Here is a 26,352-nt window from a genome sequence, read left to right as displayed (position 1 = left end):
TGCAATTAATTAAATAGATTGGCTATAGAGCACTGTATAAATAAAGAAAGAGGGAGAAGGTGTGCTGCTCTTTGGGATCTTCCATGATGTATTGTGCTGTTTCAGGCGGCACCAGAACAATTTCCCGCCGAAGAATTCCCGATTTCCGAATCCAAGGTCAACATGGATGTGAATTTTCCTGGGGCTGCCTTTGTGATTGTGTCCTGCAAGGAAAGTCAGTCTGGCTTCCGAAAAGAGTGAGTCATGCAGAGGGGCAGAGCTGGGCCTGAGCCTGGCAACCCTGGGGACGGAGTTATTTACTGCTTTTAGAGTTTTCTCTTCTCCGAGACTTATTCCAAGAGGTTTCTCCAGCTGCTTTGAGGCTGACCAAGCTGTGCTGCTGTTTCCCCAGCTCGTCCCTGTACAAGGCCCCCTGGGCTCGGGTGCTGGTCTATGGGCTGGGGCACAAGGTGAAGAGGAACGGGCAGCTGAACCTGATCGAGGCCGTGTGCTACCCCCGCGACGCCTCCCCCACCAACACCGGCCTCACGCCGCCGCCCACCACCAACCAGTACCCGGCTGTCATCACCCCCACGGACAGGGTGCACATCAAACTGGGTGAGCACGGCCGCAGCAGCGGGGAGGAGCCCTCAGTGTACTCTCAGAGCTGAGGACGGTTCCGTCGTGGCCTCTGCGGCGCCTTCCCCGCGTCGTCAGCAGTCCTGGCGGCGCTTAGGACGGGGGTTTGGTGCAAGGAATTCGTTCTTAACCAAAAAAGCCTGGTTTTGTAAACGCTGGCAAACCCAAACAACCTGATTTTTACATTCCTGGAGTTCACCCAGCAGTGTTTGTATTCAAAGTATTTTGTTCCGAATGCTGATTTCTGTAGTGTTGGTGCTGTTGGTGTTTGAGGAGCTGTTTCAGATGGAGAATATTTTTTTACTGTTTTTTTTCAGTGTTTCAGTATATTAATCTTATCCACAGAGTAATATATCTGCAGTGTAGCAGTACTTAGGTCATCCCAGCTTCTCCAGCAAGAAGAATCATTAATATTCTTTTTACTCTTGCCCAGAGGGATTTAGAGCAGTGAAGGTGACTGGATGTGCAAGGAGTTCTTAAAAATTCCACTTGGAGATCCTAAAGTTCTTCTGCTGATTTTGCTTTCAGTACCCAACAGACAGAGATAAATCATTTTGGGGGGAAGTTTTATGTTTAGATATGTTCAGGCTCAACATTATTCTTTTTCTTTATATGTGTAAAATATTCTCTGTACATTTGTATTAACTTACCAACATAGAGAAACACTCCTACTTGTTCATTACAAGGTGCTGCAGAGAAAATTCTTCCTTAACATAAGTTTAGCCTTTAAAAAATCCTAAATGTTACTGCTTTTACTTTATCAATGCTCAGAAACATGATAAGGATTTTCTTGGACCTTTTTGCTTAGGAGTGTCTCCTCCTCCTGGAGCTGTGTTGGTCTTGCATTCCCTCCCTCTGGAATTCCCCCTGGCAATGGCATTCACAGAACAGCTCTTAACCTGGAAATTAGAAGATGGGGATGGAAAATCCGAAGATGAATTGGATACTATTCCTGCCTCGGTCCTCTTGCAAGTAGTGGAATTTTTAGGTGAGAATGGGGGATTTCCTTATTAACGAGCACTGATAACGTGCTGGCTCAGGTGGAGAGTTTAGGAAACAAAAACTACGGTTGAATTTTTCTGAGCTCTTCCACTCCGATGAAATTTTCTTCAAACTCCAGAAAATTTCTGTTGATCTGCAGTTCTTGGAATAACCTTCCTGTCTTTCTTACTGCTGTAACCTTCCTGTCTTTCTTGCGGCTGCCATGAGGTTGGAATGAGCTTTTCTGGTGCTTTCTTTCGCGTTAGTTTCTGCTGAGAGTGAAACGCTGCTGACTGCCATGCCTTGCCTTCCTCACACAGGCAACTTCCTGTGGACAACCGACATGGCAGCGTGCGTGAAGGAATTGATCTTTCACCTCTTGGCCGAGCTGCTTCGCAAAATCCACAATCTGGAGCAGAAAAAGAATCCGGCAGGGTTGTCCTCATCCATCGCCCTGCAGCTGAACCCCTGCCTGGCCATGCTGATGGCCCTGCAGTCGGAGCTGCACAAGCTCTACGATGAGGAAACCCAGAACTGGGTGTCTGGGAATGCCTGTGGCGGCTCTGGGGTCGGAGCAGCCGACCAGGGGAGATTCTCCACCTACTTCCATGCCCTGATGGAAGTGTGCCTGGCCGTGGCTGAAGTCACCTTGCCCATCAACATGAGCGTGACAGCCAACGTGATCTCATCCACCAGCACCCCAAATCTCAGCGACTCCTCTTCCTCGTCCTCATCCTCCCCGGGGCAGACGCCGCAGAGCCCGAGCTTGCTGTCCAAGAGGAAAAAAGTCAAAATGAAGCGGGAGAAAACCTCCTCTTCGGGGAAAAGGGCTTCCTCCAGGGCGGCCGAGACGGACGCGGCGCTGCTCAGCATCGGGGGCAGCAAGCCTGAGGACATGCTGTGGTTCCACAGAGCTCTGACCCTGCTGATAATCCTCAGGCACCTGACAAAGAAGGACCCCCAGGGGCTGGGCGTGACCAACGACGCCGTGGCCGACGCCTGCCAGGCCCTGGTGGGGCCCACGGCCCACAGCCGCCTGCTCGTCATCTCCGGCATCCCCACGCACCTGGAGGAGGCCACCGTCAGGAACGCCATCAGGAAAGCCTGCAACGCCCACGGCGGCGTCTTCAAGGACGAGATCTACATCCCTCTGCAGGAGGAGGATCCCAAAAAAACCAAGGACAAAGCGGAAGGAGGCGAGTGCAGGACGGAGCTGGAGAAGCCGACGGTTTCCAGCAGCGCCGACAGTTTGGACATCAGCAGCTCCAGCAGCGTCACCCCGGCCATGAGCGTCAGCGCCTCGGCGTCCACCAGCCAGGCCTCCCTCTGCAGCTCCCAGGGGATATCCCGCACCGTCAGCGACATCTCCGTGGACCAGTTCCCGGCGGGGCTGGAGCTGCCCATCCCGCCGGGATTGCTGGAGCAGCCGCACGTGGTGTCCAGCCAGGAGAGTCTGGATCTTTCCCACTGCAGCACCGGCAGCCTGGGCAGCCTGGGCAGCCTCGGGGAGCCGCTGGACAACGTGGAAACGGCGTCGGTGTCGGACGTGGGCTCCATGTACACGGTGACGTCCCTGGACAATCAGCCGCTGCTGTCACGGCCCATCAAGGGCTTCGCTGTGGTGGAGGTAACGCAGAGGGGCCTCCGGAGACGGGGTGTTCTGGGAGAGTGGGAGCTCACTCTAGGAGGGGGCTCTTTCCATGGGTGCAGGGTAAATGCGTGTCTAAGAGCATGGGAGACTGGGAGCTCTCAGCTTGGATAGGGTGGATGAGGAGCACAGGATTCCCCTCTCCACATTCATGGTCTTGGGAACAATTCCTGCCTGTCAAAAGGCAGAGAGGACCTGGTAGTGGAGAAGAGAAGGAAGAAGGGAAGAGCCCTTGTGTGTTCCAGCTTGTGGAGCTCATTTTCACAGAGTTCTGCTGAAGCCAAGACTGTAAATGAATTCCTAAGGGGTTAAATTCCTGGAGGATTGGTAGCTGTGGAGCACGGCAGCCAGTGCAGCTTCCAACTGAGGAAATCTTCAAACTGCTTTGCAGAGGCTGGGAGAACATGTCAGGGGAAAGATCAGTTAATTTCCTCCTTCATGTGGCCTCCTCCTCCTCCTCCTCTGGCCACTGCTGGGATGAGTTGAGAGATTGGGGCCCTTTTGGTTTGATCCACAAGGCAATTATTTAATGTTTAATCAGTACATTTTCACCCATTTTGAACCACCTATGGATTCCTCTATAAAGCTATTTTAGGAGAGATGATAACTTTTTCTTGCTGTCTGGTTCTAAATTAATTTTTATAAGCCTTGTGGGTGGTTTCCATCTGTGCTGGGTCATTCCAGGTGTTCAGCTCTGCACAGGAACCTTCCTCTCTGCTGCTTCCACCGATTGCCTGCTGCAGATTTATCGGGAGCTTCCAAAATCACAGCCATTCCTGATGGCCTGGGAATGGAGAGAGCTGTTTTTGTATAGTCTGGGATTGTATCGGTTCCTCTTTTAGAAGAAAATCAGCTTATTCAGATGGAAACTCTGCAAGCTGCTATTCTTGAGCTGTTAATTGACGTGAAGGCATCATTGAAGTAAAGCATTAAGTGTGAGAGAAAGCTGCCAGTGTTCACATGGAAACTATTCCAAGTCTGGAGCTGCTCTGGTGGTGGTTATTCTAGGAATCAAAGGAAGTTGCTGTTCCCCTTCCCAGTCTGTAGCTGGGGCTTCAAGGCCTGTGCTAATTGCGATTTTTCAGAGTGGAGATCAGAGGCAGGGACAGCAGAGTTACAAATAACGCCAGCTTACCTGGCTGACACCCTCAGCTCCTTCCCTGCTGTTCCCAAGGGCTGTCTCCAGGCTGAGAAATGGGATAGCTGGATCAGATCTGTGCCTGGTTAACTCCCAGCACGGGGATTCCAGTGTCCTCAGAAAGGATCTTCTCTAGGCTGAACATGAATTTTGCCATCAAATTATTGATGCAGCAGAGAGGAGGAGAGAAGCAATAATAATTATCTGTATGAGAAGAGGGGAAAAGCTTAAACCCCAAATTCCCATGAATGGAAGTGAATTTGTTTTCTCAGAACTGCCACGAACTGATTTCATTATTTGTACAGATAAGGTCAAGAGCTAAAATAGAGAAAATCCGAGCCAGCCTCTTCAACAGCAGCGACCTCATTGGCTTGTCCAGCCTGGATGGGGAGGATGAGCTCATGGAGATGTCAACTGAAGAGATTTTAACCGTTTCCACTGTAAATCAGAGTTTGTTTGACACCCAGGGGAGCCCAGCACTAGAAGATTATTTCAATGATAAGTCAATAAAAGGTAGGTGGTTTGATACTGGCAAATCTCTCTGGTGCTGAGCATTTTGGGGGATGAGCAGGCCTCAGACTCTCCTTGGTTCAGTATAAATCAGGGGTGATAACGAGCCAGGGAGAAATTCCAAAGTGAGTTTTATCCCTGCGGGGGCTGTTTGCAAACGGAACATTGCTCAGTTGTCCGCCCAGCTAATCAAATAAATCATAAGTAAATAAATGAAACACTCCTCATCAACCCAAAAAACTACTGATTTAATTCTTTAAGAACTTTTTATGAGGAAATAGCCACTGAAATAACTTTTGACTGCTCGTTCAGTTGATAGGTGTTGGTGTCTGTCTGCACAACATAATTTTTATCCTGGCATGATAAATAAATTTCATCCCCGCTACTCCCTCAAGTAATAATTACAGGGTGTGGCCAATTCTGTCTTTAATGGGCTGCAGAAAGAGCAGGTTTTTCACTGAAAAAGTGATTTTTCTTTTTTTTTTTCCCCTGCAGAAGTGATTTTCCATCTCAAACCAAGTGCCACGTGATAGAACGTTTTATCTAAATGCAAAATCTATTTTCACATTTCAAATTCTCACCAGTTCTCATGGTATTTTGTACCAAATTGTTGGTTTGGGTTTTTCTTTATTAATTAGGTGAAAAGCTGGTCCCAGGTGCTCGGGAAGTTCTCACAGAGATCTTTAAAAGCTGTGTCCATTCAGAACAAATGCTGAGCCTGACCCCGGCCAAGCCCATCAAGGTGGCTGACATTTACCTCAGCAAGGAGCAGATCAATTCCCAAACCCCTGGGAACCTTCTCCACGTCTTCTTCACCAACGTCCGCCCTCCCAAGAAGGTGCTGGAGGACCAGCTGACCCAGGTAGAGCTTTGCCAACTCTTCTCATTCGCCTTTTGGTGTCACTTGGAAGCACTGGGTGATGATTGACTTTTTGTCTCGGAAGATTTTAAGGAAATACGGAGTCCCCAAGCCCAAATTTGACAAGAGCAAGTACAACAAGGCAGGCAAGGAGCAGCACCCGGTGAAGGTGGTGAGCACCAAGCGCCCGGTCACCAAACCGCCCACCAAGGAGAAGTCCATGCTCAACAGTGTCAGGTGGGTGTCCTCAGCCTCGTGGCGCTTGTGCAATATTGGATTTCACCATAGAAATCCAGGTTTTTATCCCTCATCCCTCTGCGCTTCCGTGTGTTGGAGCAGGGGAACGCGGCGGCGGCGTTAATGTCAGAGCATCTCAGATTTCTGGGAGTTATTTGGCAGAGCGTTTCTTTTTCCACACATCGGGGTGGAGTTGTTGGGATCTGTTTATAGAACATTGGAATTGTGCTCGTTCTGTCCCAGTGCACTTGTTCCAAAAAAAAGAGCTCAGGTTGGACAGGGTTTGGAACAACCTGTGGAAGGTGGCCCATGGCAGGAGTGGGACTGGATGGGCTTTTGGATCCTTCCGGACAATTCTGGGATTCTGTGAACAGGTGAAAGAAAACTTTTGATCCCAACACTCACTTTGTCCCTCAGCCGAACTGCCCTAAGTGAGAAGAAACCCACTGTAAAGCCCAAATCTCCTGAGAAGAGCAAACCTGAGGAGAAGGACCCTGAGAAGTCTCCCACAAAGAAACAGGAAGGTGGGGGCTGCAGAGAATTTTTTAATAGTTTTGCATCAAAGAAGAATATTTTTATTGGCATGTTTATGTGACTTCATCATAGATTTGGTTTGTCTTTATTTCTAACTAGTCTAACTAATTTTTTTTCAAATGGTGATTTAAAATGCTGCTTTTATTTGAGTCTCTGTGCATCTGGGCACGCCAGTGTGAGAGCAAACAGTTGTTGGAGCAGCGTGTAGGGTGTGTCAATAAACCAGGGATGTAGTTCCCTAAGGGATGTAGTTCCAAGGCTTTTGGTGTAGTGAGGGTTTGGGATATTACAGATTTGAAACCAGGTGGGTTTAAGTTGTGCTTCTGCATTTATATCAGGACATTCTTCAGTTACCAGTGGAAAAGTGGATAAAAAAGATGTTGAGATACCTCAGAACTTGAGGAGGAGACAGCACAGCCGTGCCGTGACAGGGGTTGTGCTCAGAACTTCTCTCTAGTCAGGTGGAGGAGTGAACAGACACGAGTTTGGACTCCCCTCTGTGGTAGGAAGTGCCAGGTTAGCTCAGAAAAGGGGAATTTCAGCATCCAGCCGAGTAGGGACCCTTGGTACCCAGTTAGAGGGGGGATTTGAACCCTTTAGGGGAGTGAGAAGGTGCCATTGACTGAGGTGAACTTGACCAAGGTGTGATAGGTGGAACTCCCTGGGAGAGGGTCCTGGTGGGATGGGAGAGCAGGAGGAAGCTGGCAGCAGCCGCCTCCTGCTCCGGTGTGGGGTGAGAACTCGGTGGCAAGCCATGAACTCTTTGCTGGTCCACGTTTGGTGCCAGTTCCTGAGGAGAAGTACCTGACCCTGGATGGATTTCACCGGTTCGTGGTGGACCGCTCCAAGCAGGACATCCGGAGCGTGTGGAGAGCCATCCTGTCCTGTGGCTACGACCTGCACTTTGAGAGGTACAGCTTGCGGATCTCTTGGAGGAGCTGGTACTGATTCACTGTGCTCACTTTAAAACACTCGACCCCAGGTGCTCCTAATCCAAGAAGCTTTAACACTTCCACCCGTGGCTGCAAGGCCTGTAGGGAAATCAGTTATTTCCTCAAAATACATTTTCAAACTCACGTGGTGTCCAAGTGCAGGTCCTGATTTCTTGTGCACAGCATGGCCGACAAAATCAGATGCCAGTGTCCTTTAGATTTTCCGAACTGTGTCATTAATTACCCTGAAGGAAGCTGTAGCTCCATGTCTGTCTCTGGTTTCCTTCCCCAACCAGTCATTGTTCAACTGGCAGGGCTGTTACAGGTCAGAAATGCTGTAGGACGGGGAACTGTTAAATTTCTTCTTAATATTGTAGAGGAAGAAAGGCCCTTAAATGAATTCTCCTTATCAGGCCACAGGCTAACTGCCCCTTATTGTCTCCAGAGGAGACAGCGACTAAGAGAGCTCAACAAGCAGCGCCTTTGTGCCTAATTATTTAATTCCAGCGAGGAGAAGCGGGCGAGGAATCAGCTCTGGGCCTCTCAGTGGGGTTCTTGTCGTGAGACCAGTGAAGAGCAGGGCACCAGCCTGTGCCCCAGGTGTAGCTGTGCGAGCACACCGTGTGCCAGCGGCTCTGCGCTGTCCCCCCCCAGGTGCGCCTGCATCGACGCCAGGCACGCGCAGAAGGCATCGCGCAAGTGGAGCCTGGAGATGGACGTGGCCCTGGTGCAGTACATCAACCGCCTGTGCCGCCACCTGGCCATCACCCCCGCGCGCCTCCACCCCCACGAGGTGTACCTGGACCCAGCCGAGGCCGCGGATCCCAGGGTTTCCTGTCTCCTCAGTACGTGGGGCTGGCTTGGGGCAGAGGCTTTCTTCAGATGAGTTTGGGAGCGCTCCCGCTGGTTCCTTTGGAGGCTGGGTGGGATGAGGGAAGTGCTTGGGTTTCTCTCTGCTTGGGCGAAGTCAGGGATGCACTGCGGCTGCTCCCTGCTCTCCAAGCAGAATTTCCAGCTTGGGATGGAGCAGGAAGCACCTGGTGAGTTCAGCTTGTGGGGGAAGGAAGGCTGGACTTTCATTCTAGACTTAGGGCAGATTTTAGTCACCTAAATCCTGTTCTAAGCACTTCAGGAGGAAATTTCAGTGATAATGGGAGATTCTGGACTCGCACCCTGAGACTGGAGATCCAGGAGGGAACATCAGGGATGCTGTCCCTGCATCGGGATCGGAGGGGCTCGTGTGGCTCCCGGCCCGAAGCTGCTGGGATTTGCAGGAGGTGAGGAATCAGTTCCTGTCTCTGACTGGGAGTTTCCCCCCTCAGATGTCCCCGTGGAGAGCCTGAGGCTGCGCTTTGCCCTGCTGCAGTCCCTCAACACCACGCTGGAGACGTTCTTCCTGCCGCTGGTGGAGCTGCGCCAGACAGAGATGTACGGGAACAGCATCGCTGCCTTGCTGCAGGAGGCCAAAGGTCAGCGGGGCTCTGACCAGTGCTGCTGGGGGGGCTCTGACCAGTGCTGCTGGAGGGGCTCTGACCAGTGCTGCTGGGGGGGCTCTGAGCAGTGCTGCTGGAGGGGCTCTGAGCAGTGCTGCTGGGGGGGCTCTGAGCAGTGCTGCTGGGGGGGCTCTGACCAGTGCTGCTGGGGGGCTCTGACCAGTGCTGCTGGGGGGCTCTGACCAGTGCTGCAGGGCACTTTTCTCCTGGTTTGCTTTAAAAGCAGAGCAGGATTATCCTCGTGACACCGCAAATGCAGAGGGAGTTGTTCCATTTCTGTGTCTGTTGGTCTTTATCCTCTTGCGAGTGTGCAGAAATCAGAATTCTTCGTTAGTTAACGAGCAGATCAGCTGAAAGTCCCAGGGCTTTGCTGTTGTGCCATTAGCAAGATCAAGGCAATACTAAAAGTGCATCAGAGTATTTTTACAGCCGTCATTAGATACCAAAAAACGCCGAGATTTGGGTCATTACATTGCCCAGATTTGTTTTCTGAAGAAGATGATACAGAATTCACCGGGGGGTCAGTGTTTGAAAGGAGGTTTTTGTATTGGCCCAGCTGGAAAAAAAACCCCACTCCTGAAACGGCGTGGGGGAGTGAGGAACGTTCAGAGATTTCTCTCCACAGAGGTATGAGGTGTTAAATACATTTTTGGGGCAGTGTCACAGCCCTATTTTTAATCATCATTTTTTGCCTGTAGCTTTACTGTCAAAGCATCTCAGATTGCTGGAAACTATTTGGCAGTGTGTTCCTATTTACAGAGATTGTGGTGGAGTTGCTGGGATCTATTTATGGAACGTTGGAAGTGTGTTCATCGGTGTTTCATCCCAGTGCACTTATTCCAGAAAACATGAGGAACAGATAGATGGGACTTGGAGAAACCCGGACTAGGGTGGAACTGGATGAGTGGAATCATGGAAACCGTTCCATGATTCTATAAATTTATCTTTTTTTTTTTTTAATTTTAGATTAGCCATGTCTTACCTACCTAAAGAAAGGTGAAATTTTTTATTCTACCGTTGTCCACTGGAGAATTTCAGGGGAGGATTAACTCTGCTGAAACGCGTTTGTTTCTTCAGGTTTAATCTTTTACGACACGAAAGTCACTGTCATGAACAGAGTGCTCAATGCCACCGTCCAAAGAACCGCTGACCACGCCGCCCCAGAAATCACCCTGGATCCCCTGGAAATCGTTGGAGGTACGGACAAGCACTGCTCTGCTCCTCTCCAACCCCTTCTAGCCACAAATCAGTGCCGCTCCCCCCAGCTCATCTGCTGCCTCGTGTGAGGCTGGAGGTTCATTGTTCCCTTTGTGTTGGGCAGGGGAGATCCGTTCCTCCGAGAATTCCTACTTCTGCCAGGCCGCCCGGCAGCTGGGCTGCGTCCCCTCGTCGCAGCTCTGCGTCAAACTGGCCAGCGGGGGAGACCCCACGTACGCCTTCAACATCCGCTTCACCGGCGAGGAGGTGCACGGCACCAGTGAGTGGGGACAGGGACAGGGACGGCCTGAGTGCCGTCCCCAGGGACAGCTCGTCACCAGGACCCGCCTGGTGTGCGCTTTGAGGAGCAGCATTCCCTTGGGTGTGGAGGAGAGCGGGATTCCTGGATGTTGGCTCTCTTTGGGGTGGCGGATCCGCGGTGTTTGCGCCAGGAGCGGACGGGGTTCAGCCCTGGCCTTTGCAGAGCTGTTCCACGGGGTACTGAGGCAGATCCCAAAGAGCAAAGGGATCCCTGCTCTGCAAATCCTGGTGGGCTGTGCTGGTGCTTGGTGGAGATCCCTGCGGGAATACGGAGCCAGAGCGCCCAGAGCGCATTTCTGACATCAGCAGCTCCTGTCACCGGTCTGAGGTGGGAAGGGAGTGAGTGCACAGCCATCAGCTGAGCCAAGGCTCCCTGGGGCCTTCTCCCAGGGGGAGTTCTTGTCTTGAGAAGGGCTGTGGCGGTACTGACAGTGTTTATGAGGAGATAAATGTCGTGGCTGTGGCTCGGCAGCTGTGCTGATCCCTGGAGCATCACCTCCACTGTTGGAGGACAGCCCCATCCATCTCGAACCCAGCGCCAAATCCCATTTGCAGGCCAGCTGGTAGAACAAATATTCCTGCTGTTCTTGGAGTGCTGGAAAGCAAAGCAGCACTTAGGAATTCTGCTGGGAACAAAGGAATATTTTCACTGTTTTCCCTCTCTCTTTTCCAGGTGGATCTTTCCGTCACTTCCTTTGGCAAGTGTGCAAAGAGCTCCAGAGCTCCTCCCTCTCGCTGCTCCTGCTGTGCCCCAGCTCTGCTGTCAATAAGAACAAGGTCTGAGATCCCAGTGCCAACAGTGAGGGGTTTTTCTCTTTTTGAATGCTGGGTTTGAGCAGGAGTGGGACTCATTTGGTCAGAGGTGCAGAGAGAGGCCTCAGACCCATGAAACCATGAAAGCAGTTCCAAATCCTGGGAGAGCTGGAAGTGGGAGTTGGTGAATCCCATGTTGCACCTCTTGCGTGCAGCAGGTACTCGGAGAAGGAGCCAAGGAATCAAAATGCAAAATGCAGCAGAGTTAAAGCTCCTGGGCAGCGTTCTGAGTGAGTGAGGTTCAGAGGTTGTCTGTCCCAAACTGCTGAAATTCCACGAGTTTTTATTCTGTGGCCGTACTCCAGGAACGTCACCAGAAAGATCTGTCACGTAGCCAGGAGAGTAAGATGCTCCATCCCTGCTATTTAGTGTCTTATTTTGTGCAGTAGAAGTTCTCTAGAAACAAGATGAAGCCGGTGGTCCAAAGAATCCTCAGTAATTCCTTTCTGGGAATATTCTTAGGGTAGGAAACAGCTTGGTTCCCTCAGCTTAAGACCAACTGTGTAGCAAACCTGGCTCTGCAAATCCAGGCTCAGAAACATCCCACAGCAGAAATACTTGGATATCAAACTGATGTCACAAGTCCAGAAAATCCTGAGGGTGTTGATCAACAGCTTGGCAAAATGGGAACCAACTTTCTGGGGTTGATTTGAGATCAGGAAGTGATGAGGTGATAGCAGTGTGTGAAATACAGGGAGTCCTGCTGTGCTGGAGCAGATCCTTTGGGATCCAACTAAACATCATCCTTCCTGTCCCAGTCAGGAACACTTCCACAGTGTCATTCTTGTCACAGCTGCTCAGTCCTGCCCTGTGTTCCGTTTTCTCCACAGGGGAAATACATCCTGACCCCCAGCCCCATCACCTACGCCGAGGAGCAGCTGTTCCATTTCTTTGGGCAGCTCCTGGGCATCGCCATCCGAGCCGACGTTCCTCTGCCCCTGGACCTCCTGCCCTCCTTCTGGAAGACCCTGGTGGGAGAGCCCCTGGATCCCGACGTGGATCTGCAGGAAGCCGACATCCTCACCTACAACTACGTCAAAAAATTTGAAAATGTAGGTCCCTGTTCCCTCCTTTTCCTCGGGCTTCCCCCATGGCACGTTGGTGGTGGCTGCCAGGTGGTTTTCATGGAAGCAGGGTTGGGAGAGGAGTCAATTCCTCTCAGATGCAGGATTTTACATCCTGTTGCCTTGGAGAAGTTTCCCGCACTCTGCTGCTGCCCTGCACGGTGGAATTCCAGCTTCTGAAATATTTACTGGAATTGCTAAACCGGACCGGGACCCCCAGGGCAGGGTTCTGGAGTTTGTCCCCGGCTGTGCCGAGGCGCTGCCGTGCTGGTGACCGCGTCCTTGTCCTCGTTCCGTGACAGATCAGTGACGAGACCGAGCTGGAGGCGCTGTGTGCTGAAATCGCCTCGCAGCACCTGGCGACCGAGAGCCCCGACTGCCCCAACAAACCCTGCTGCAAATTCACCTACCTGAGCCTCACTGGGGAGGAGGTGGAGCTGTGCCCCAGGGGCAGGCACATCCCTGTGGGGTAAGGAGCAGCTTTCCGGGCAGGATGTGGCACACAACACCTCTGGAGCCGTTCTCCAAGCACAGCCTGTCCAGAGGTGCTTCTGTACCGAGCTGGAATGGTCTGGGAAAGCTTGGCTTTGTGGAAGTTGGCAGAATTTGGGATTGTTGGTGCTTTTTGGCTCTGCAAGAGACAGAACCAGGGCTGGTCCCTGCTGTGAGGGATGGGCAGGTGGGAGGAGAGGAGGAAGTGGAGGACAGAGGAATTAACTGGGGAGCATCCTAACTCCAAGTGCGTATTGCTGACTCTGGATTATTCCAGACTGGGATCCGATCTCTCCATAAAACCCTGCCATTGTCACACCGGGTGGGGCACGAGGGCTCCCCCAGCGTTCTTCCCTCATCCCAAACCTCTGCCCCTGCAGGTGGGAGAACAAGGACGTGTACGCGGCCGCCATCCGGAGCCTGCGGATGCGGGAGCTGCAGACCCCGGAGTGCATGACAGCAGTGAGGGCAGGGCTGGGCTCCATCATCCCCCTGCAGCTCCTCACCACGCTCACCCCCCTGGAGATGGAGCTGAGGACCTGTGGCCTTCCCTACATCAACCTGGAATTCCTCAAGGTGCTTTGGCCGCGCTCCTGCGGGACACGGAGAGGGGGATCCTCCCATGGGAATGTGGGAGGGGAGAATCTTCTGCTGCTGGTGCAGCCAGGACATCCTCGGGGAACTGCTTGGACACCGCTTTGCCCCCAAGGGAGTTTATTAAGATTTCACTGGATTCAGGAAGTAATAGGGTGGGGCTAGAGGAGTAAGAGTTTGAACTTCCTTTATTTAGAAGTGTAGAGGGGAATATTCCTGAAGGGAGAGGGGAGAGCAGCGGTGGACACGTGTCCCTGTCCCCTCAGGCACACACCATGTACCAGGTGGGACTGATGGAGACCGACCAGCACATCGAGTTCTTCTGGAGCGCCCTGGAGATGTTCACGCAGGAGGAGCTCTGCAAGTTCATCAAGTTTGCCTGTAACCAGGAGAGGATCCCCTTCACCTGCCCCTGCAAGGACGGCGGCCCCGACACCGCCCACGTCCCCCCGTACCCCATGAAAATCGCTCCCCCCGACGGCGCCGCAGGTACGGAGCGGCTTCCCGAGGGAAGGGAGCTGCTGCTGCTCCCAGCGCTGTCCCGCCTGGGGTTTAATGAGCAGTGACAAAGAGGGGTGGGTGGGTGGTTGTGAGGGTGAATAAGGAGAGAATTGAGGGTTAAATGATGCAAAAATAAAATCTGACACAAAACTTGAACTGCATCCAGTTCAAGTTCTGCCCGTGGTGGGAGAGTGGAACTGGATGAGCTTTAAGATCCCTTCCGACCCAAACTGTTCCGGGATTCCACGATTAAAACTTTGGCCTGTAGAGATGCAGAGTGACTTCGCTGCTTGTCAGAAATGCTTTTGTAATTACTAAACTACTGGAAAAATACCGGCACGAGGCCTGCTGGAGAAGCGCAGAAACATTTACGATTCCGAACACGCACGACAGGCAGGGACTGGATTTCGGGTCCCCTCAGGGAGGGAAGCATCGGCTTGGGTTGGGTTTTAACGTGTCCCGGTGGCTCTGGCAGGTTCCCCGGATTCCCGGTACATCCGAGTGGAGACGTGCATGTTCATGATCAAGCTCCCGCAGTATTCCTCGCTGGACATCATGCTGGAAAAGCTCCGCTACGCCATCCACTACCGGGAGGATCCGCTCAGCGGCTGAGCACGAGCAGGGAACGCCTGGAGGTGACTCCGTGACTCTGCCCACTGGAACCCCTTCAGTTCCCATCCAGCGCCTCCCATGGGACGAGCTGGGGGTTAATTTATTTCCTGAACCTTGGTTCCTGTTACGGTAATTCCCAGAAGACTTCCATTTTGTATTCGTAGACTTTGTGGTGGACTGGTTCTTTTGCTGCCTTGTTTGTGGAATATTTGTAGGATAGTTTAGTAAAGACCAGTTTGTGTATAATTTAATTTGGGGGGCGGGGGAGGAAAAAAAACCAAAACCTTTCCACCTGTACATTTCTAATTTTGTAATCCACAGTGGTCTGCCCCGTGCAAACGCCGCTGGCAGGGAGGGCGTTCCGAGGCCGGGAGCCCTCGGAGGGGACGGCTCATGGATCGCTCTCCCCCGAGAGGTTTTTGAGTACAAAAATGCCAAGTTTGGGTGCGGGGAGGGAATCACTGCGTGGGCAGGAGCAGAGCACAGGCAGGATTTGTGGCACTTGCTTGAGGTTTGAAGCAGGAACTTTGCTGCCAAACTGCTTTTCCACCTTTTCCACCACTTTTCATTGAAGTTTTTTAAAACTCTGAGCAAGCACACGGGGGCTGCCACAGGGAACTGGGGGATTCAGCTCAACACTTTGGGGAAAATTTCCAAGAGAACAGTGAAAGGGCCATGATTCCATTGGGTTCCTGCCCTAGATGTTCTTGAATGTCTGCTTTGCCTAGCAACAAAATAATTTATTGTAATTAAAATATGAGCAGAACAAAAGAGCTTCTCTCCAAAGGGTGTGAGATACCACAGTCCATCCCGAAAATCCAGGACTTCCTCCCATTTCCCAGCGAGCTCTCAGAACAACCAGGGGGTGCTCAAACACCTGGAACTCGCTTTTGTACTCAAAAACCTTTGATCCAAGAGCAAATTATCCTAAAGACCTCTGACACCCGGCAGGAGGACGAAGCCACCCGCTGGGAAGATAAAGCTCCTGTTTGTGTGGAAAGCTGGGAGCCGACCGGAGCAGGAACAGCTCCACGTTTCACTGCCGTTCTCTGGAACGTGCCGGGTGCTTCAGAGCGGCCCCTCCACGGGCGTCTCATCCCTCACCAGGATTTCTGGGACTCTCCAGCTTTGCTGATCCCTCGGATCCTGAGTTCTGAGGACGAGACCATCCCGGAACCCGTCGGGAGCCTCTGGCTGAGGTGACTGTGAACCTTCAGCTCGGTGTCCCGTGGCTCCCGGGAATCCCAGATGTATTTATTGTACATTATTGTGAATAGTGGGAACGCTGAGCGCGTGGGATGCGGGAGAGGCGGTGTGAGTTGGGGATGGGTGTCCTTGTTCTTCCGCGAGCGAGTGGGAGTGGGAATGCGTGTGCAGCAGTCGTAGGTGGTCGTCGGCATCCGGAGTCTCCCAAGCCCGTGGTTAGGAAGCTGTTACCCTCCCAATGCATCTTGCCCTGTCCAGGGAACAGATCCACGTGTAGGAAGAGTATTTACTCTTGAATCTCGTCCATTTCCTGGTAGAAGCGTTTATGTAGCTCAGAAACCGCTCGGAGCGAGCGGGAACACCTGGAGCTGACGAGGGAAAGCGAAGCCGAAGGGGCGGCTTGGAGCCGGCTCGTTCCCGTCGGGACTCGCGTTCCCGGGCAGGGAGCGCCGGCTGCATCCCGTGGCGGAGCCGTGGCCCCGGGCTGGGCTCTCTCTGGGCTCCGGTCCCGAAATGCCGAGGGGCCATCCCTCGTGTGCCAGCGGTTCCCAAGGCTCCAGCCCCGAGTACGAAGCTGCTGCTGCTGTGCGCGCGCTCCTTCGGGAAGCGCGTCCGAGTGGAGCGCACCTGCACCCGGCCCCGGGCGTGTGCTGGAACGTTACTTGATCCGTATTTATTACAGTTAATTATTTATGATTACAAATAACGAACTTCTCGTCGCCGCCGTTTGCACCTGGGGGTGTAAATGAAGCTTCTTCTACAGGACAAATGTCGCACCGGTAACCAACTTCCATCGGCTTCGGTTTGTTCTGGAGAACGGGATGAGCCCCACAAGAGGAATTGTGGGAGATTTTTGGCTTTTTTTTTTTTTTTTCCTTCTTTTTTTTAAATTCCATGCTCCTGGGAAGGAAGTGCTGCAGCACCTCAGCTGTGGCTCAAATGGCCTTTTAATTAAAGCTTTTCTAATCATCCTTAATTCCTCGTGCTTTAAATGAACTTGACATTGTCTGTACTAGGCTTGTTTGTCGAAGCAAAGATCGGTTTGTGATTATTATTTTTTTTAATATATATTCATTCAGAATGTAAAATTATACTAAACAATGGAAAAACTCTGGAGCTGGGTATTAGTTCTAGCTTGGTGTGCGTCCATCTCGGTTCCATACACGGCATTAACCTGTAAGTGCTCTTGGCCATCGAGTGTACACCTGCATAAAGGAGATTCTTAACATCCCTGGAGGTGTTCGTGTCCTTCTTTGGGAACGGGATCTGCTGCTGGAGCTGCCTGAGGCACAGGAGAAGGGGGAGACAGGGAGCTGCAGCTTCTCTGGTGAAATCCCGCTTTTTGGGCTCTTTGTGTGTGCTTGGAACAAAACGTGAGGATTTTGTACCAAAGGGAAGCACGGCCAGTGCTGAGGTTGTTCCTCTGGGATTTTCCTTGTGCCTGAGGCACAGCACAGGCTCTGCCACCTCGGTCATTAATTATTTGTCATACTTAACGATTCCTGACCCACGGCACCCCGTTATCCATCCCAAACCTCAGGGACCAGCTCCCATTCCTTGATCTTCCCATAGCCCTTCTCCCCAGGAAGGGGAAGAACAGAGGTTTGCTGTGCCCCCGTTTTTAAATACTTTTATTCTTCTTTTCTTGTCTAAATAAACACATTTGGTGGGAACATCTGTAAAATGTCTTTATTTTGGGAGGAAGTTCCCTCCAGCCGGCGTTGGGCTCTGCCCGTTCCCATGGGATGGAGCTGGCACCTGCCCCAGGGGTGGCTCCTTAGCCCTGCCTGTGCCACCTGCTGCACCTCCTTCGTTAGCCTGCTGCTCAGGGCTGTGATCCAGGATCTGCTCCCCTTCCCAAAGTCCCGGGGATTCCAGCAGCAACAGAACCCAGGGCAGGGAATAACGGCGGGAATGGATCCTGTGCTCCCGCGTCGCCACGGGGGACAGACGGCACCGCACAACGGTTTGGGACAGCATCAGAGAAATTTTATTCCAAGGAACTTAAGAAGCTTTAAACTTGGAAATGCAGCACTGAGAAGCCCTGGAGCCCCAAGCCTGCTCCGTGTGGGACGGGGCCAGAGCATCGAGTGCTCCCTGTTGGTGTCCCCGGCTGTGCTCCAGGGCAGGACACACAGCTCAGCCGGGGCCCCAGCTGAGACTCAATGTGATGCCTTGGGAGGGGTGCTCGAGGCCATCAGAGACATAAAAACATGAACTTTGCTCTCAACGGATTTAAAAATAGAGATTTAGAAAACGGTCACTGCCTAAAAATTGAAGCTGAGTGTCAGGATTTGCCAAGCAGAGCCTGGGCACAGGGCCGTGTTTCCCACAGGCGCTGGCTCACTCCTCCGGGTGTCCGGCTGCTGGGCTCTGTGCTTTCGCCTTAGGGGAGGGGGAAAGGAAAAACGCTGTTTTGGAATGTGACTTAATAAGGGACAAAGGTACAAAGCAGCTCCTTGTCCTGGCAAAGCCATCGGGAGCTGCCCCCCTGCAGCCTCACCTTGGAGCTCCGGCGCCGGAGGCCGCTGCGCCCGTCCGACAGCCCCGGGCTCCTTCCTCCCGCGGCGCTGGAGCTGCGGGACAGGGACAAGGACACCTTCAGAGGAGGCAAAGCCACCCGTGCTGGATACACGCAGGACAGCGCAGCAGCGAGACAGGGAGAGGCCCCTGTGCCTCCTCTGACCCTGGCCCCGGTGATTCGGCAGCAGAACCAGCTCCTGTTCAGAGCCCAGCTGAGAGCAGAGCACTCCCAAGGACAGGTAATGAGCCCTTGTCCTCATTTTATCCCAGTGACCTGTGGGTCTCTTCTATTTTGAGGTAAAAACCTAAATTTGTGGTTTGAAACTAAGATAAGCACCAGCCAAATTCAACTGGGTGAATGTTGAAAGCCTTTGAAAGCCCTTTCAGCCACAGGCAGCGCCAAGGGGATCCAGATTTGCACCGTAACAAGCAGAACGGACCAGAAGGCAAAGGCATTACCTTGGCTGGGCTGGAGAAGCCCTGGAGGAGCTGGAAGTGAAGGTTTCTGCCTGGAAGTGCTGAGCAGGTCTTGCCCGGGCTGCTGTGGCAGCTGCAGCGTCACCTCTGTCCCTCGGTGTCCCCTCCCTGCCGCTGCCCTTCCCAGGCTTTGCCCGGGCGGCCGGAGCGTCACCCGCTCTCCCTGGAGGGGACAACGCCGCGTCCCCAGCCTTGGCCACCTCCGTCCTCAGCCTGGTCCCTGCAGCAGGGCACAGCCCCAGCTTCCCGAAGCCTTCCGTGTGCCAAGGAGAAACATCTCCTGCGGGGACAGGACGTGCAGCGTAACAGGAGCGGCGGCATCGGGAACGAGCCCAGCGCCCATCCCGGGATCCCCAAGGACATGGGTGCAGTGATTTAATCCTCCCCCCCTACACCCAGACCAAGAGCACAGGATGGAAGATTTCTGAGACAGAACATCTCCTCAGTGACAGCATCTCCTCAGTGCAAGCACAGGCGAGCTCAGGCTGTGCTCTGCCCGCACCTTGGTGCCGGATCCGCCGCCGAGCCGGCTCCGGCGATTCCCGTCTGTCCCCGCGGGGCGCAGGAGCCGGCAGCTCCCGAGCTGGAATGTCACCTGTGGGGCTGGCAGGGCGCAGGTCACAGTGGTGCTGCAGCAGAACACACGGGGCTGGTCAGGTGAGGCTCGCTCAGGAGGAAAACTGGGCAAACGCTGCGGGGCAGCAGCGCTTGGGGACGTTAAGGTGAGGAGGGAATTGTTATTGTGGAATCCCAGAATGGTTTAGGTGGAAAGAGATCTCAAAGCTCATCCAGTTCCATCTCCCTGTCAGGCTGGACTGGGCTTGGAGCAACCTGGGCTGCTGGAAGGTGTAGAGGTCCCATGGCAGAGTGTGGGGTGGGATGGGCTTCAAATCCCTTCCAACCCAAACCATTCTGGGATTCCCATAGGCTCTGAAGTTTTATTGGATCTCATTCCCAGAACACGGAATTTGCTGTCCCCCAGGAGAGGAGAGGCCCAGAACCACCACCCCAAGTCCAGCTTCAGCAGTTTGTTGGGACCAAGAACGTGAATGAACCATGACACAGAGAATGGGTGAGCTCAGCGTTCTCCCACCTCATCTGTAACAGCAGCAGAATCCAGGACTCTTCCCTGGGCACCCCACTCCCTGGGCCGCAGTCCCTTCTCTACTTCCCCTCCCACCCAGTTTTACCCTTGTGCTCCTCTCTCCCCTCAGCTGACTCACCCAGGGCTCAGCTTCCCTTTCCCTGTGACTCAAACATTCTGATTGTGCAACTTCAGGCCCTTTTGTTTCGTTTCATTACAAGAGCTTTCACATTAATGCAGGACTTTTCTGGAGCAGCCTCAGTGTGGCACAACCAGAGCTTTGTGTGGGAAGATCTGAGCCAGGGACAGCTCCCTGGATTCCTGAAATGTCCCAGAAGAGCCCCTGGGACTGGGCCCATCCTTGAACAATGGGATGTGACCCAACAGATCCCGGTCAGTACCTGGTGATGAAAGAGAATCTCCTCTTCCAGCTGGATGCCACAGAATTCACATGGAATCATGGTGTCTCCTTCTGCCTGGACAGCTTGGGATGAGGGAACGGTCCTGTGGCTGTTGGAGCCCCCAGCTCCAACACCGTATTCCCATGGATGTGGAGAATAACTTCTCTTACTGAACGAGGCAAAGGCACTTGCTGGGTTACACCCTGTCTGTGACACAAACAACAGGGAAAAATCACCTCTCCTGATGAGCCAGGTGGGCACTGAGAACAACCTTCCTTGGCAAAGACCCAAATGCCAGAGTTCCCCCAACGTCACCCACGGAACAGTCTTCACTGCAAACCCCAGGGAAATCCCAAACCTGGTGAAGGATCAGATCTTCAGCAGGACACAGCTCCTCACAGAACTCGCAGGGCAACATGATCACCTCCTTGTCTGCAAGAGAAGGGAGGATTGCTCCTCTGTGACCTGGTAAAACCCTCCGCTGCCACTGCTCCCCTCAGAACAAAGCTGCACCCCCCACATCCTCCTTCCCACCATTTTTATTTCCATAAGAACCTTGCTCCCCACCTGGGCTCCCACCACACACCAAGGTCAGAGACACGCTACTTTTAATAAGCTTTTATTTCTTCACTTGCTGCTTTGCTTTAGGAGTCTCAAAATGACTGATTTTGACCTTTTATAAAATACCTAGGTAATCTTTAACATTCCGTATTTTCCTTTTCCCACCCACCACGGTGTTTATACCTGTTTTGCTGTGGTTTGATGTGCCAAAGGACCCTGGAGAGTCACAGGACAAGATGTTGGACAGGTCCATCCCACCAAGGTGGGAGGATTGTCCAGGCTCTTTGGTGTAGTCGTATTCCCAGAAATCCCCGGGAATGTCAGCTGCAGTATCATGGTGAGCATTATTCTCAGTCTGCAGGCTGAGAGCCAACACATAGTCCAGGTCAGCGTTCCAGTCTTCAGGAAGTTGGGAATGAAGGATTTCAGGTCTCTCTAGTTCATCCCCTTCAAAAGACAAAGATTGTAAATTTGGGAGAACATCAAACCTAACACCAGCAGCTCCCTCTGGACTCAGCCCCAGGGTTTCACACGTGGCCTCTGCTGGAGTTCAGCATCTCAAAGCCAAGGGCTCCTCTACCAAACCCAGGAGGATGGAGAAAAATCATGGCCCAAATTACAGGGAGCAAACAAGTACAGTTTCATTTTTAAGCCAGGTACTTTGAGACAAAAAAAAAAAAAAAAAAAAGGGAAGCAACTGGGCTTTTATCCCAGGCACCTCAGCACTCCTGGTTTACACCTCATCCCACGGGTAAACATTCCCACCTGGGGCCTCTGGAGCGTTCACTACCCTTTATTTTCACAGAAAGGAATCACAAAACCTCACACCTGAACCAGCTACCAAAGGAGCAGCCAGTTCTTCTTCCTTCGTCCACTTTTTCTCACTTTTGATTTCTTTGTGCTGTTCCCGTGAATGCCCTTAAGGTTCTTGTCCTTTGGGGTTCTCTCCCTTAAGATTCTTTCTTTAAGGGTTTTGTCCCTGCAGTTGTGTCCCATAAGGGTTCTGTCCCATAAGGGTTCTGTCCCATAAGGGTTTTGTCCCTAGAGTTGTGTCCCTTAAGGATTCTTTCTTTAAGGGTTTTGTCCCTGCAGTTGTGTCCCATAAGGGTTCTGTCCCATAAGGGTTTTGTCCCTAGGGTTGTGTCCCTGAAGGATTGTGTCCCATAAGGAATCTATCCCTGCAGTTGTGTCCCTTCAGGATTCTGTCCCTGGAGTTGTGTCCCTCAAGGGTTCTGTCCCTCAGGTTCTGTCCCTGCAGTTGTGTCCTTTAAGGGTTCTGTCCCTCAGGTTCTGTCCCTGCAGTTGTGTCCCTCAAGGGTTCTGTCCCTCAGGTTCAGTCCCTGCAGTTGTGTCCTTTAGGGGTTCTGTCCCTCAGGTTCTGTCCCTGCAGTTGTGTCCTTTAGGGGTTCTGTCCCTCAGGTTCTGCCCCTGCAGTTGTGTCCTTTAGGGGTTCTGTCCCTCAGGTTCTGCCCCTGCAGTTGTGTCCTTTAGGGGTTCTGTCCCTCAGGTTCTGCCCCTGCAGTTGTGTCCTTTAGGGGTTCTGTCCCTCAGGTTCAGTCCCTGCAGTTGTGTCCTTTAAGGGTTCTGTCCCTCAGGTTCAGTCCCTGCAGTTGTGTCCCCAAGGGTTCTGTCCCTCAGGTTCTGCCCGTGCAGTTGTGTCCTTTAGGGGTTCTGTCCCTCAGGTTCTGCCCCTGCAGTTGTGTCCTTTAGGGGTTCTGTCCCTCAGGTTCTGCCCCTGCAGTTGTGTCCCACAGCTGCTCTAAATCTCCTTTTCCTCCCCCGACTCTCCCCAAGCCCATCCCCGGTACCTGCTCCCTGTCGGTTCCTCTCGCCTCCGCGCTCGTTCCCGAATGCTGGCGCTCTCCTGCTCCCCTTGGCTGCCTTCTCCTCCCTGCCACACACCCGGGGGTGCTCCTTGAGCTCCCTGAGCAGGACGTTGCGGCCGCAGCGCCCGCAGGGCTCGGTCCTGGCCCCGCAGTAGAGCTCGTGCTCCGGGAGCTTGTTGAAGGCCAGCTGGATGTCGCAGAACTGGCACAGCACGGGGCGCAGCGGGCACGAGGACGCCTGGGAAAACACACGGGATTACTCCTCCCACCCGGAGCGCCGAGCCTTCTCGGCTGCGGAGCTCTCTGCTGTGTCCTCAGCCACGTCCAGAGGAACAACCTGGGATGAGCTGCAACGCGGGAACGCGACAACGGCGTGCTGGAGGCACAAACTCGGCAGCTGAAGCTCTTCAGACGCTCAGCACGTGATTTTAAATCTGCCGGGGTCACGTGGAGCTTTCTGGGTTTTAGATACGACCCAAAATCCAGCTGTGTTTTCATGAGCACAGCTAAAGCCCACACCGGTTTTTAGGGAACAGACTGACACCTCCTTTACTGCTCACCAACAACTGCTTGGACACATTCTTCACCCCACACCGAGCAACAGGTGAGGTGCCCTTCCAAAGGGGTTAAAAACAGACGAAGGACGTGATATCTGCACTAATGACACACCATCATCTGCTCTACGGTCCCAGAGCACCACGCACGCGCAGGCAGGATTAGCTACTCCCGGGGTTCAGAACTGGACAGATTTCCAAAGAAAATCCTTTTTTCCTCAGCAATCAGCAGGCTGAGGTGGCAGCTCCAGAGCTGTCTCTAAAGGAGCCCACACGAAGGGAAGAGATGACATTTATAACAAGATTGTCTGTGACAGCAGCCAACTGGATTGAGAACTCAGAAAATCCCACTCTGGCCTATTTTAGTTTATTTTACAGGCTATTTTTAAAGTCTGTTTGGACAGATTGAGTTATTAAAAGTCACTCCAGCAGAGACATGAAACAGCAAAGGAAGGGAAAAAAGTCAAGTCAGTTATATTTTAAATAGCTATTTTTTAACTGGCAAGGACAAAAAATAACCAATTATCACAGATCCCCCTTTGATATGAAGCCCTGAGTGGCTCCAGGACTTTAAGGCAATTTCCAGTCCCTTCTCCCAGAGGGTGAATTTAGGAAGCATCACTCAATAAAGGATGCACGAGGCCCAGGCTGGGATCCTGGTGCTGCCTGGCAGAAAAGCTCTGGGATCACGGAAACACCAGAGCATCCCCCAAGGGCTCCATAACATAAAACCCACCAACCTCGTGATCCTTCAGGAGGCTGTTTTCCATCTTCATCCTACACTTGCAGGTGACCTGCAGCAAAGAGAGCTCATGAGATGAATCAGCACAGACACGAGCAGCTTTCAGAGCAGAGATGTCTCTCACCTGCACGTGTTCAGACTCAATGTGGTTCTTCATCTCAGACTTTGGGATGGTGTCGCTGCAGTAGGGGCATATTTCAATATTTCTTCTACAGTGGATTTCATGGATGATGAAATTGACTGCAGGAATATCCTTTTTGCTGGGAGAAAGTCGCTGAGGTTACTGAGCAGAAAGACACTTACAACAAATCCAAGCAGTTGTTCACAGCAAAAAAAAAAAAAAAAAAAAGCTAGGAAAGATTTCAATGAATTCCTGTTTCAAAGTGAGTAGAGGAAGGCCCAGCCAGGCCTCAAGGTTCCAGAACAGGTGGATATTAATGTATTTAACATGCAAAAGCCACATTGCATTAAGATAAAATCCAGGTGGTTATCTGGTTACAAGTTATCGCCAGGGTTCAAGTTAATAAATTAGTCTGAGAAGACAGAAGTTTCTTCCTGAAAGTAACTTGGCTCTGAGAGGTCAAACAGTGTTTTGGAAAGCAGTCAAACCCTGGTTTTTATACCTGGCAGATCTTGTTCCAGGATAATGGAACCATGAACGGTTTGGGCTGGAAGGGACCTTAAAGCTCACAGGGACACCTTGCACAGACCAGGCTGCTCAGAGCCCCAGCAGTAACAACACTACTCTGCACCCCAAAATTCCCCAGCTCACCTCATTTCTACGACGCTCATTTTCTGTCTTGAAACCAAACACAAAAGGAACTGAGGCACCTGGAGCTCAGTCCTTACTCCTGCCTCAAACAGGCAGCATCATTTCTACACGGATCATCCCCTTTCCAAGAAATCCACCTTGAAAACACCTAAATTAATTTTATAACCTTTTGTCTGCTAAAACCACAGCTGTTCAGCTATCCCCCCTGCCAGATGCCAGGCAGCCAAAAGCCTGGCAAAGCCACAGAGTCCAACAGCAGCGACTGAACTGCGCAGACCAAACAAACCAGGCTGATGTTGCAAGAAACGGTCTGGATTCTGACGTCTCTTGGGGAAAAACAGCTACAGAAAAAGTTAATTTCTTTAGCTGCTTGCGTTCAAGAGACAACTCGTGATGTGACTCCTTACCAGCCACTGGATTACCAACGCTGGGGCTCTGCAGAGAGGCGTAATCAAAGAGAAAAACTTCCACAACAACACTGCCTACCGATCCTATTTTTATACTTCTGCTCCCGAGCCACGGAACTGCCGAAGAAAAACTGGGAGCCGCGTACTTCGTGCGGATCTCACTGAAAACCGAGCCCGCATTCTGATCCGAACGTTTTGGTTTCTATTCAGCCCCCTGCTAAGTCAGAAGGGAAATCCGACGCACAGACGATTACAGAAAGGCCGTACGGTCTTCCTCCGGTATTTTACAGCGCTCCAAGGAGCTGTACCCCGATGTAACGGCGGGGTCGGCTCGGCCTGGCCCACACCGAGTCCAACCCACACCGAGTCCAACCCTCACCGACCCGGACCGGCCTGGCCCTCACCGACCCGGCCCGGCCTGGCTCTCACCGACCCGGACCGGCCTGGCCCTCACCGACCCGGCCCGGCCTGGCTCTCACCGACCCGGACCGGCCTGGCCCTCACCGACCCCGGCCCGGCCTGGCTCTCACCGACCCGGCCCGGCCCGGCTCTCACCGACCCCGGCCCTCACCGACCCGGCCCGGCCTGGCTCTCACCGACCCCGGTCCGGCTCTCACCGACCCGGCCCGGCCTGGCTCTCACCGACCCGGCCCGGCCTGGCTCTCACCGACCCCGGCCCTCACCGACCCGGCCCGGCCTGGCTCTCACCGACCCCGGCCCTCACCGACCCGGCCCGGCCTGGCTCTCACCGACCCCGGCCCTCACCGACCCGGCCCGGCCTGGCTCTCACCGACCCCGGTCCGGCTCTCACCGACCCCGGCCCTCACCGACCCGGCCCGGCCCGGCCCTCACCGACCCCGACCCGGCCTCACCAGTTGCCGCAGAGCCGGGACTCGGCCGCGGGCACGGCGGCGATGGCCATGGCTCCGTGCGGTGCCGGTCCCGCTCCCCTCACAGCCCCGCGCCTCGGGCCCGGCCGCTGCCGCCTTCGCCCGGCGGGGACAGCGCGGGGAGGGAGCGGCGAAAGCGAAACCGCGGCCCTGCGGGGATCGCTCGGGGGTGCCGGGTGAGGGCCCGTTGAAGGTGCCGGTGCCCCCGGTGCCGATCTCTGGCGGCCCGGCCCGAATCGGGTCGGGCGGGGTCAGGCCAGGTCGGTGCCGGTGCCGGTGCCGCGGCGGGTCCCGGCGGGTCCCGGTGTGTCCCGGTGTGTCCCGGTGTGTCCCGCTGCCCGCGGCGGCCCCGCCCCGCCGGCCCG

General features: G+C 53.3%; 2 protein-coding genes across 6 annotated transcripts in view; one reads left to right on the top strand and one right to left on the bottom strand.

The window, feature by feature from the left end:
• HECTD4 (HECT domain E3 ubiquitin protein ligase 4) overlaps positions 1–16,980 on the top strand; it is a 65,065-nt gene extending 48,085 nt beyond the window's left edge. For all 4 annotated transcript variants that reach the window (XM_040080428.2, XM_040080426.2, XM_040080427.2 and 1 more), the window contains exons 58-76: positions 106–236; positions 392–597; positions 1,427–1,606; positions 1,920–3,226; positions 4,691–4,898; positions 5,534–5,757; positions 5,840–5,991; positions 6,409–6,515; positions 7,313–7,436; positions 8,112–8,302; positions 8,780–8,926; positions 10,028–10,147; positions 10,272–10,427; positions 11,142–11,245; positions 12,112–12,333; positions 12,648–12,814; positions 13,218–13,413; positions 13,698–13,920; positions 14,408–16,980. In XM_040080428.2, coding sequence (XP_039936362.1) covers positions 106–236; positions 392–597; positions 1,427–1,606; positions 1,920–3,226; positions 4,691–4,898; positions 5,534–5,757; positions 5,840–5,991; positions 6,409–6,515; positions 7,313–7,436; positions 8,112–8,302; positions 8,780–8,926; positions 10,028–10,147; positions 10,272–10,427; positions 11,142–11,245; positions 12,112–12,333; positions 12,648–12,814; positions 13,218–13,413; positions 13,698–13,920; positions 14,408–14,544 — 4,302 coding nt within the window. In that variant the 3' untranslated portion in view covers positions 14,545–16,980. The remainder of the gene's footprint in view (positions 1–105; positions 237–391; positions 598–1,426; positions 1,607–1,919; positions 3,227–4,690; positions 4,899–5,533; positions 5,758–5,839; positions 5,992–6,408; positions 6,516–7,312; positions 7,437–8,111; positions 8,303–8,779; positions 8,927–10,027; positions 10,148–10,271; positions 10,428–11,141; positions 11,246–12,111; positions 12,334–12,647; positions 12,815–13,217; positions 13,414–13,697; positions 13,921–14,407) is intronic.
• Positions 16,981–17,537: 557 nt separating this feature from the next.
• Positions 17,538–26,329, bottom strand: TRAFD1 (TRAF-type zinc finger domain containing 1). 2 transcript variants are annotated; one of them, XM_040081210.2, is made up of 11 exons: positions 25,970–26,328; positions 24,043–24,178; positions 23,917–23,970; positions 22,605–22,860; positions 20,980–21,243; positions 20,594–20,667; positions 20,236–20,442; positions 19,253–19,379; positions 18,733–19,030; positions 18,254–18,326; positions 17,540–18,135 (listed from the first exon to the last, which is right to left on the bottom strand). In XM_040081210.2, exons 1-11 carry the CDS (start codon positions 26,017–26,019, stop codon positions 18,094–18,096), a joined length of 1,581 nt encoding a protein of 526 aa, XP_039937144.1. In that variant the 5' UTR covers positions 26,020–26,328; the 3' UTR covers positions 17,540–18,093. The 2 variants fall into 2 exon arrangements, with proteins under 2 accessions (XP_039937143.1, XP_039937144.1); XM_040081209.2 differs by having other exon boundaries at positions 17,538–18,135; positions 23,917–24,178; positions 25,970–26,329.
• Between the last annotated feature and the right edge of the window lie 23 nt (positions 26,330–26,352).

The sequence above is a fragment of the Hirundo rustica genome, chromosome 17 (assembly GCF_015227805.2).
Source record: "Hirundo rustica isolate bHirRus1 chromosome 17, bHirRus1.pri.v3, whole genome shotgun sequence".
NCBI classification, from domain to species: Eukaryota; Metazoa; Chordata; class Aves; order Passeriformes; family Hirundinidae; genus Hirundo; species Hirundo rustica.
Note: the sequence above shows the minus strand (reverse complement) of the source record. Positions and strands in the feature narration are given on the sequence as shown.

What these genes read in the sequence shown, in the direction of transcription:
- TRAFD1 (XM_040081209.2), bottom strand. Translation starts at nt 26,019, where the DNA reads ATGGCCATCGCCGCCGTGCCCGCGGCCGAGTCCCGGCTCTGCGGCAAC. An exon ending in GAGGAACCGACAGGGAGCAG is followed by an intron (nt 21,244 to 22,604) that starts GTACCGGGGATG and finishes TGTCTTTTGAAG; the next exon opens with GGGATGAACTAGAGAGACCT. An exon ending in AAGATCTGATCCTTCACCAG is followed by an intron (nt 20,443 to 20,593) that starts GTTTGGGATTTC and finishes TTTGTGTCACAG; the next exon opens with ACAGGGTGTAACCCAGCAAG.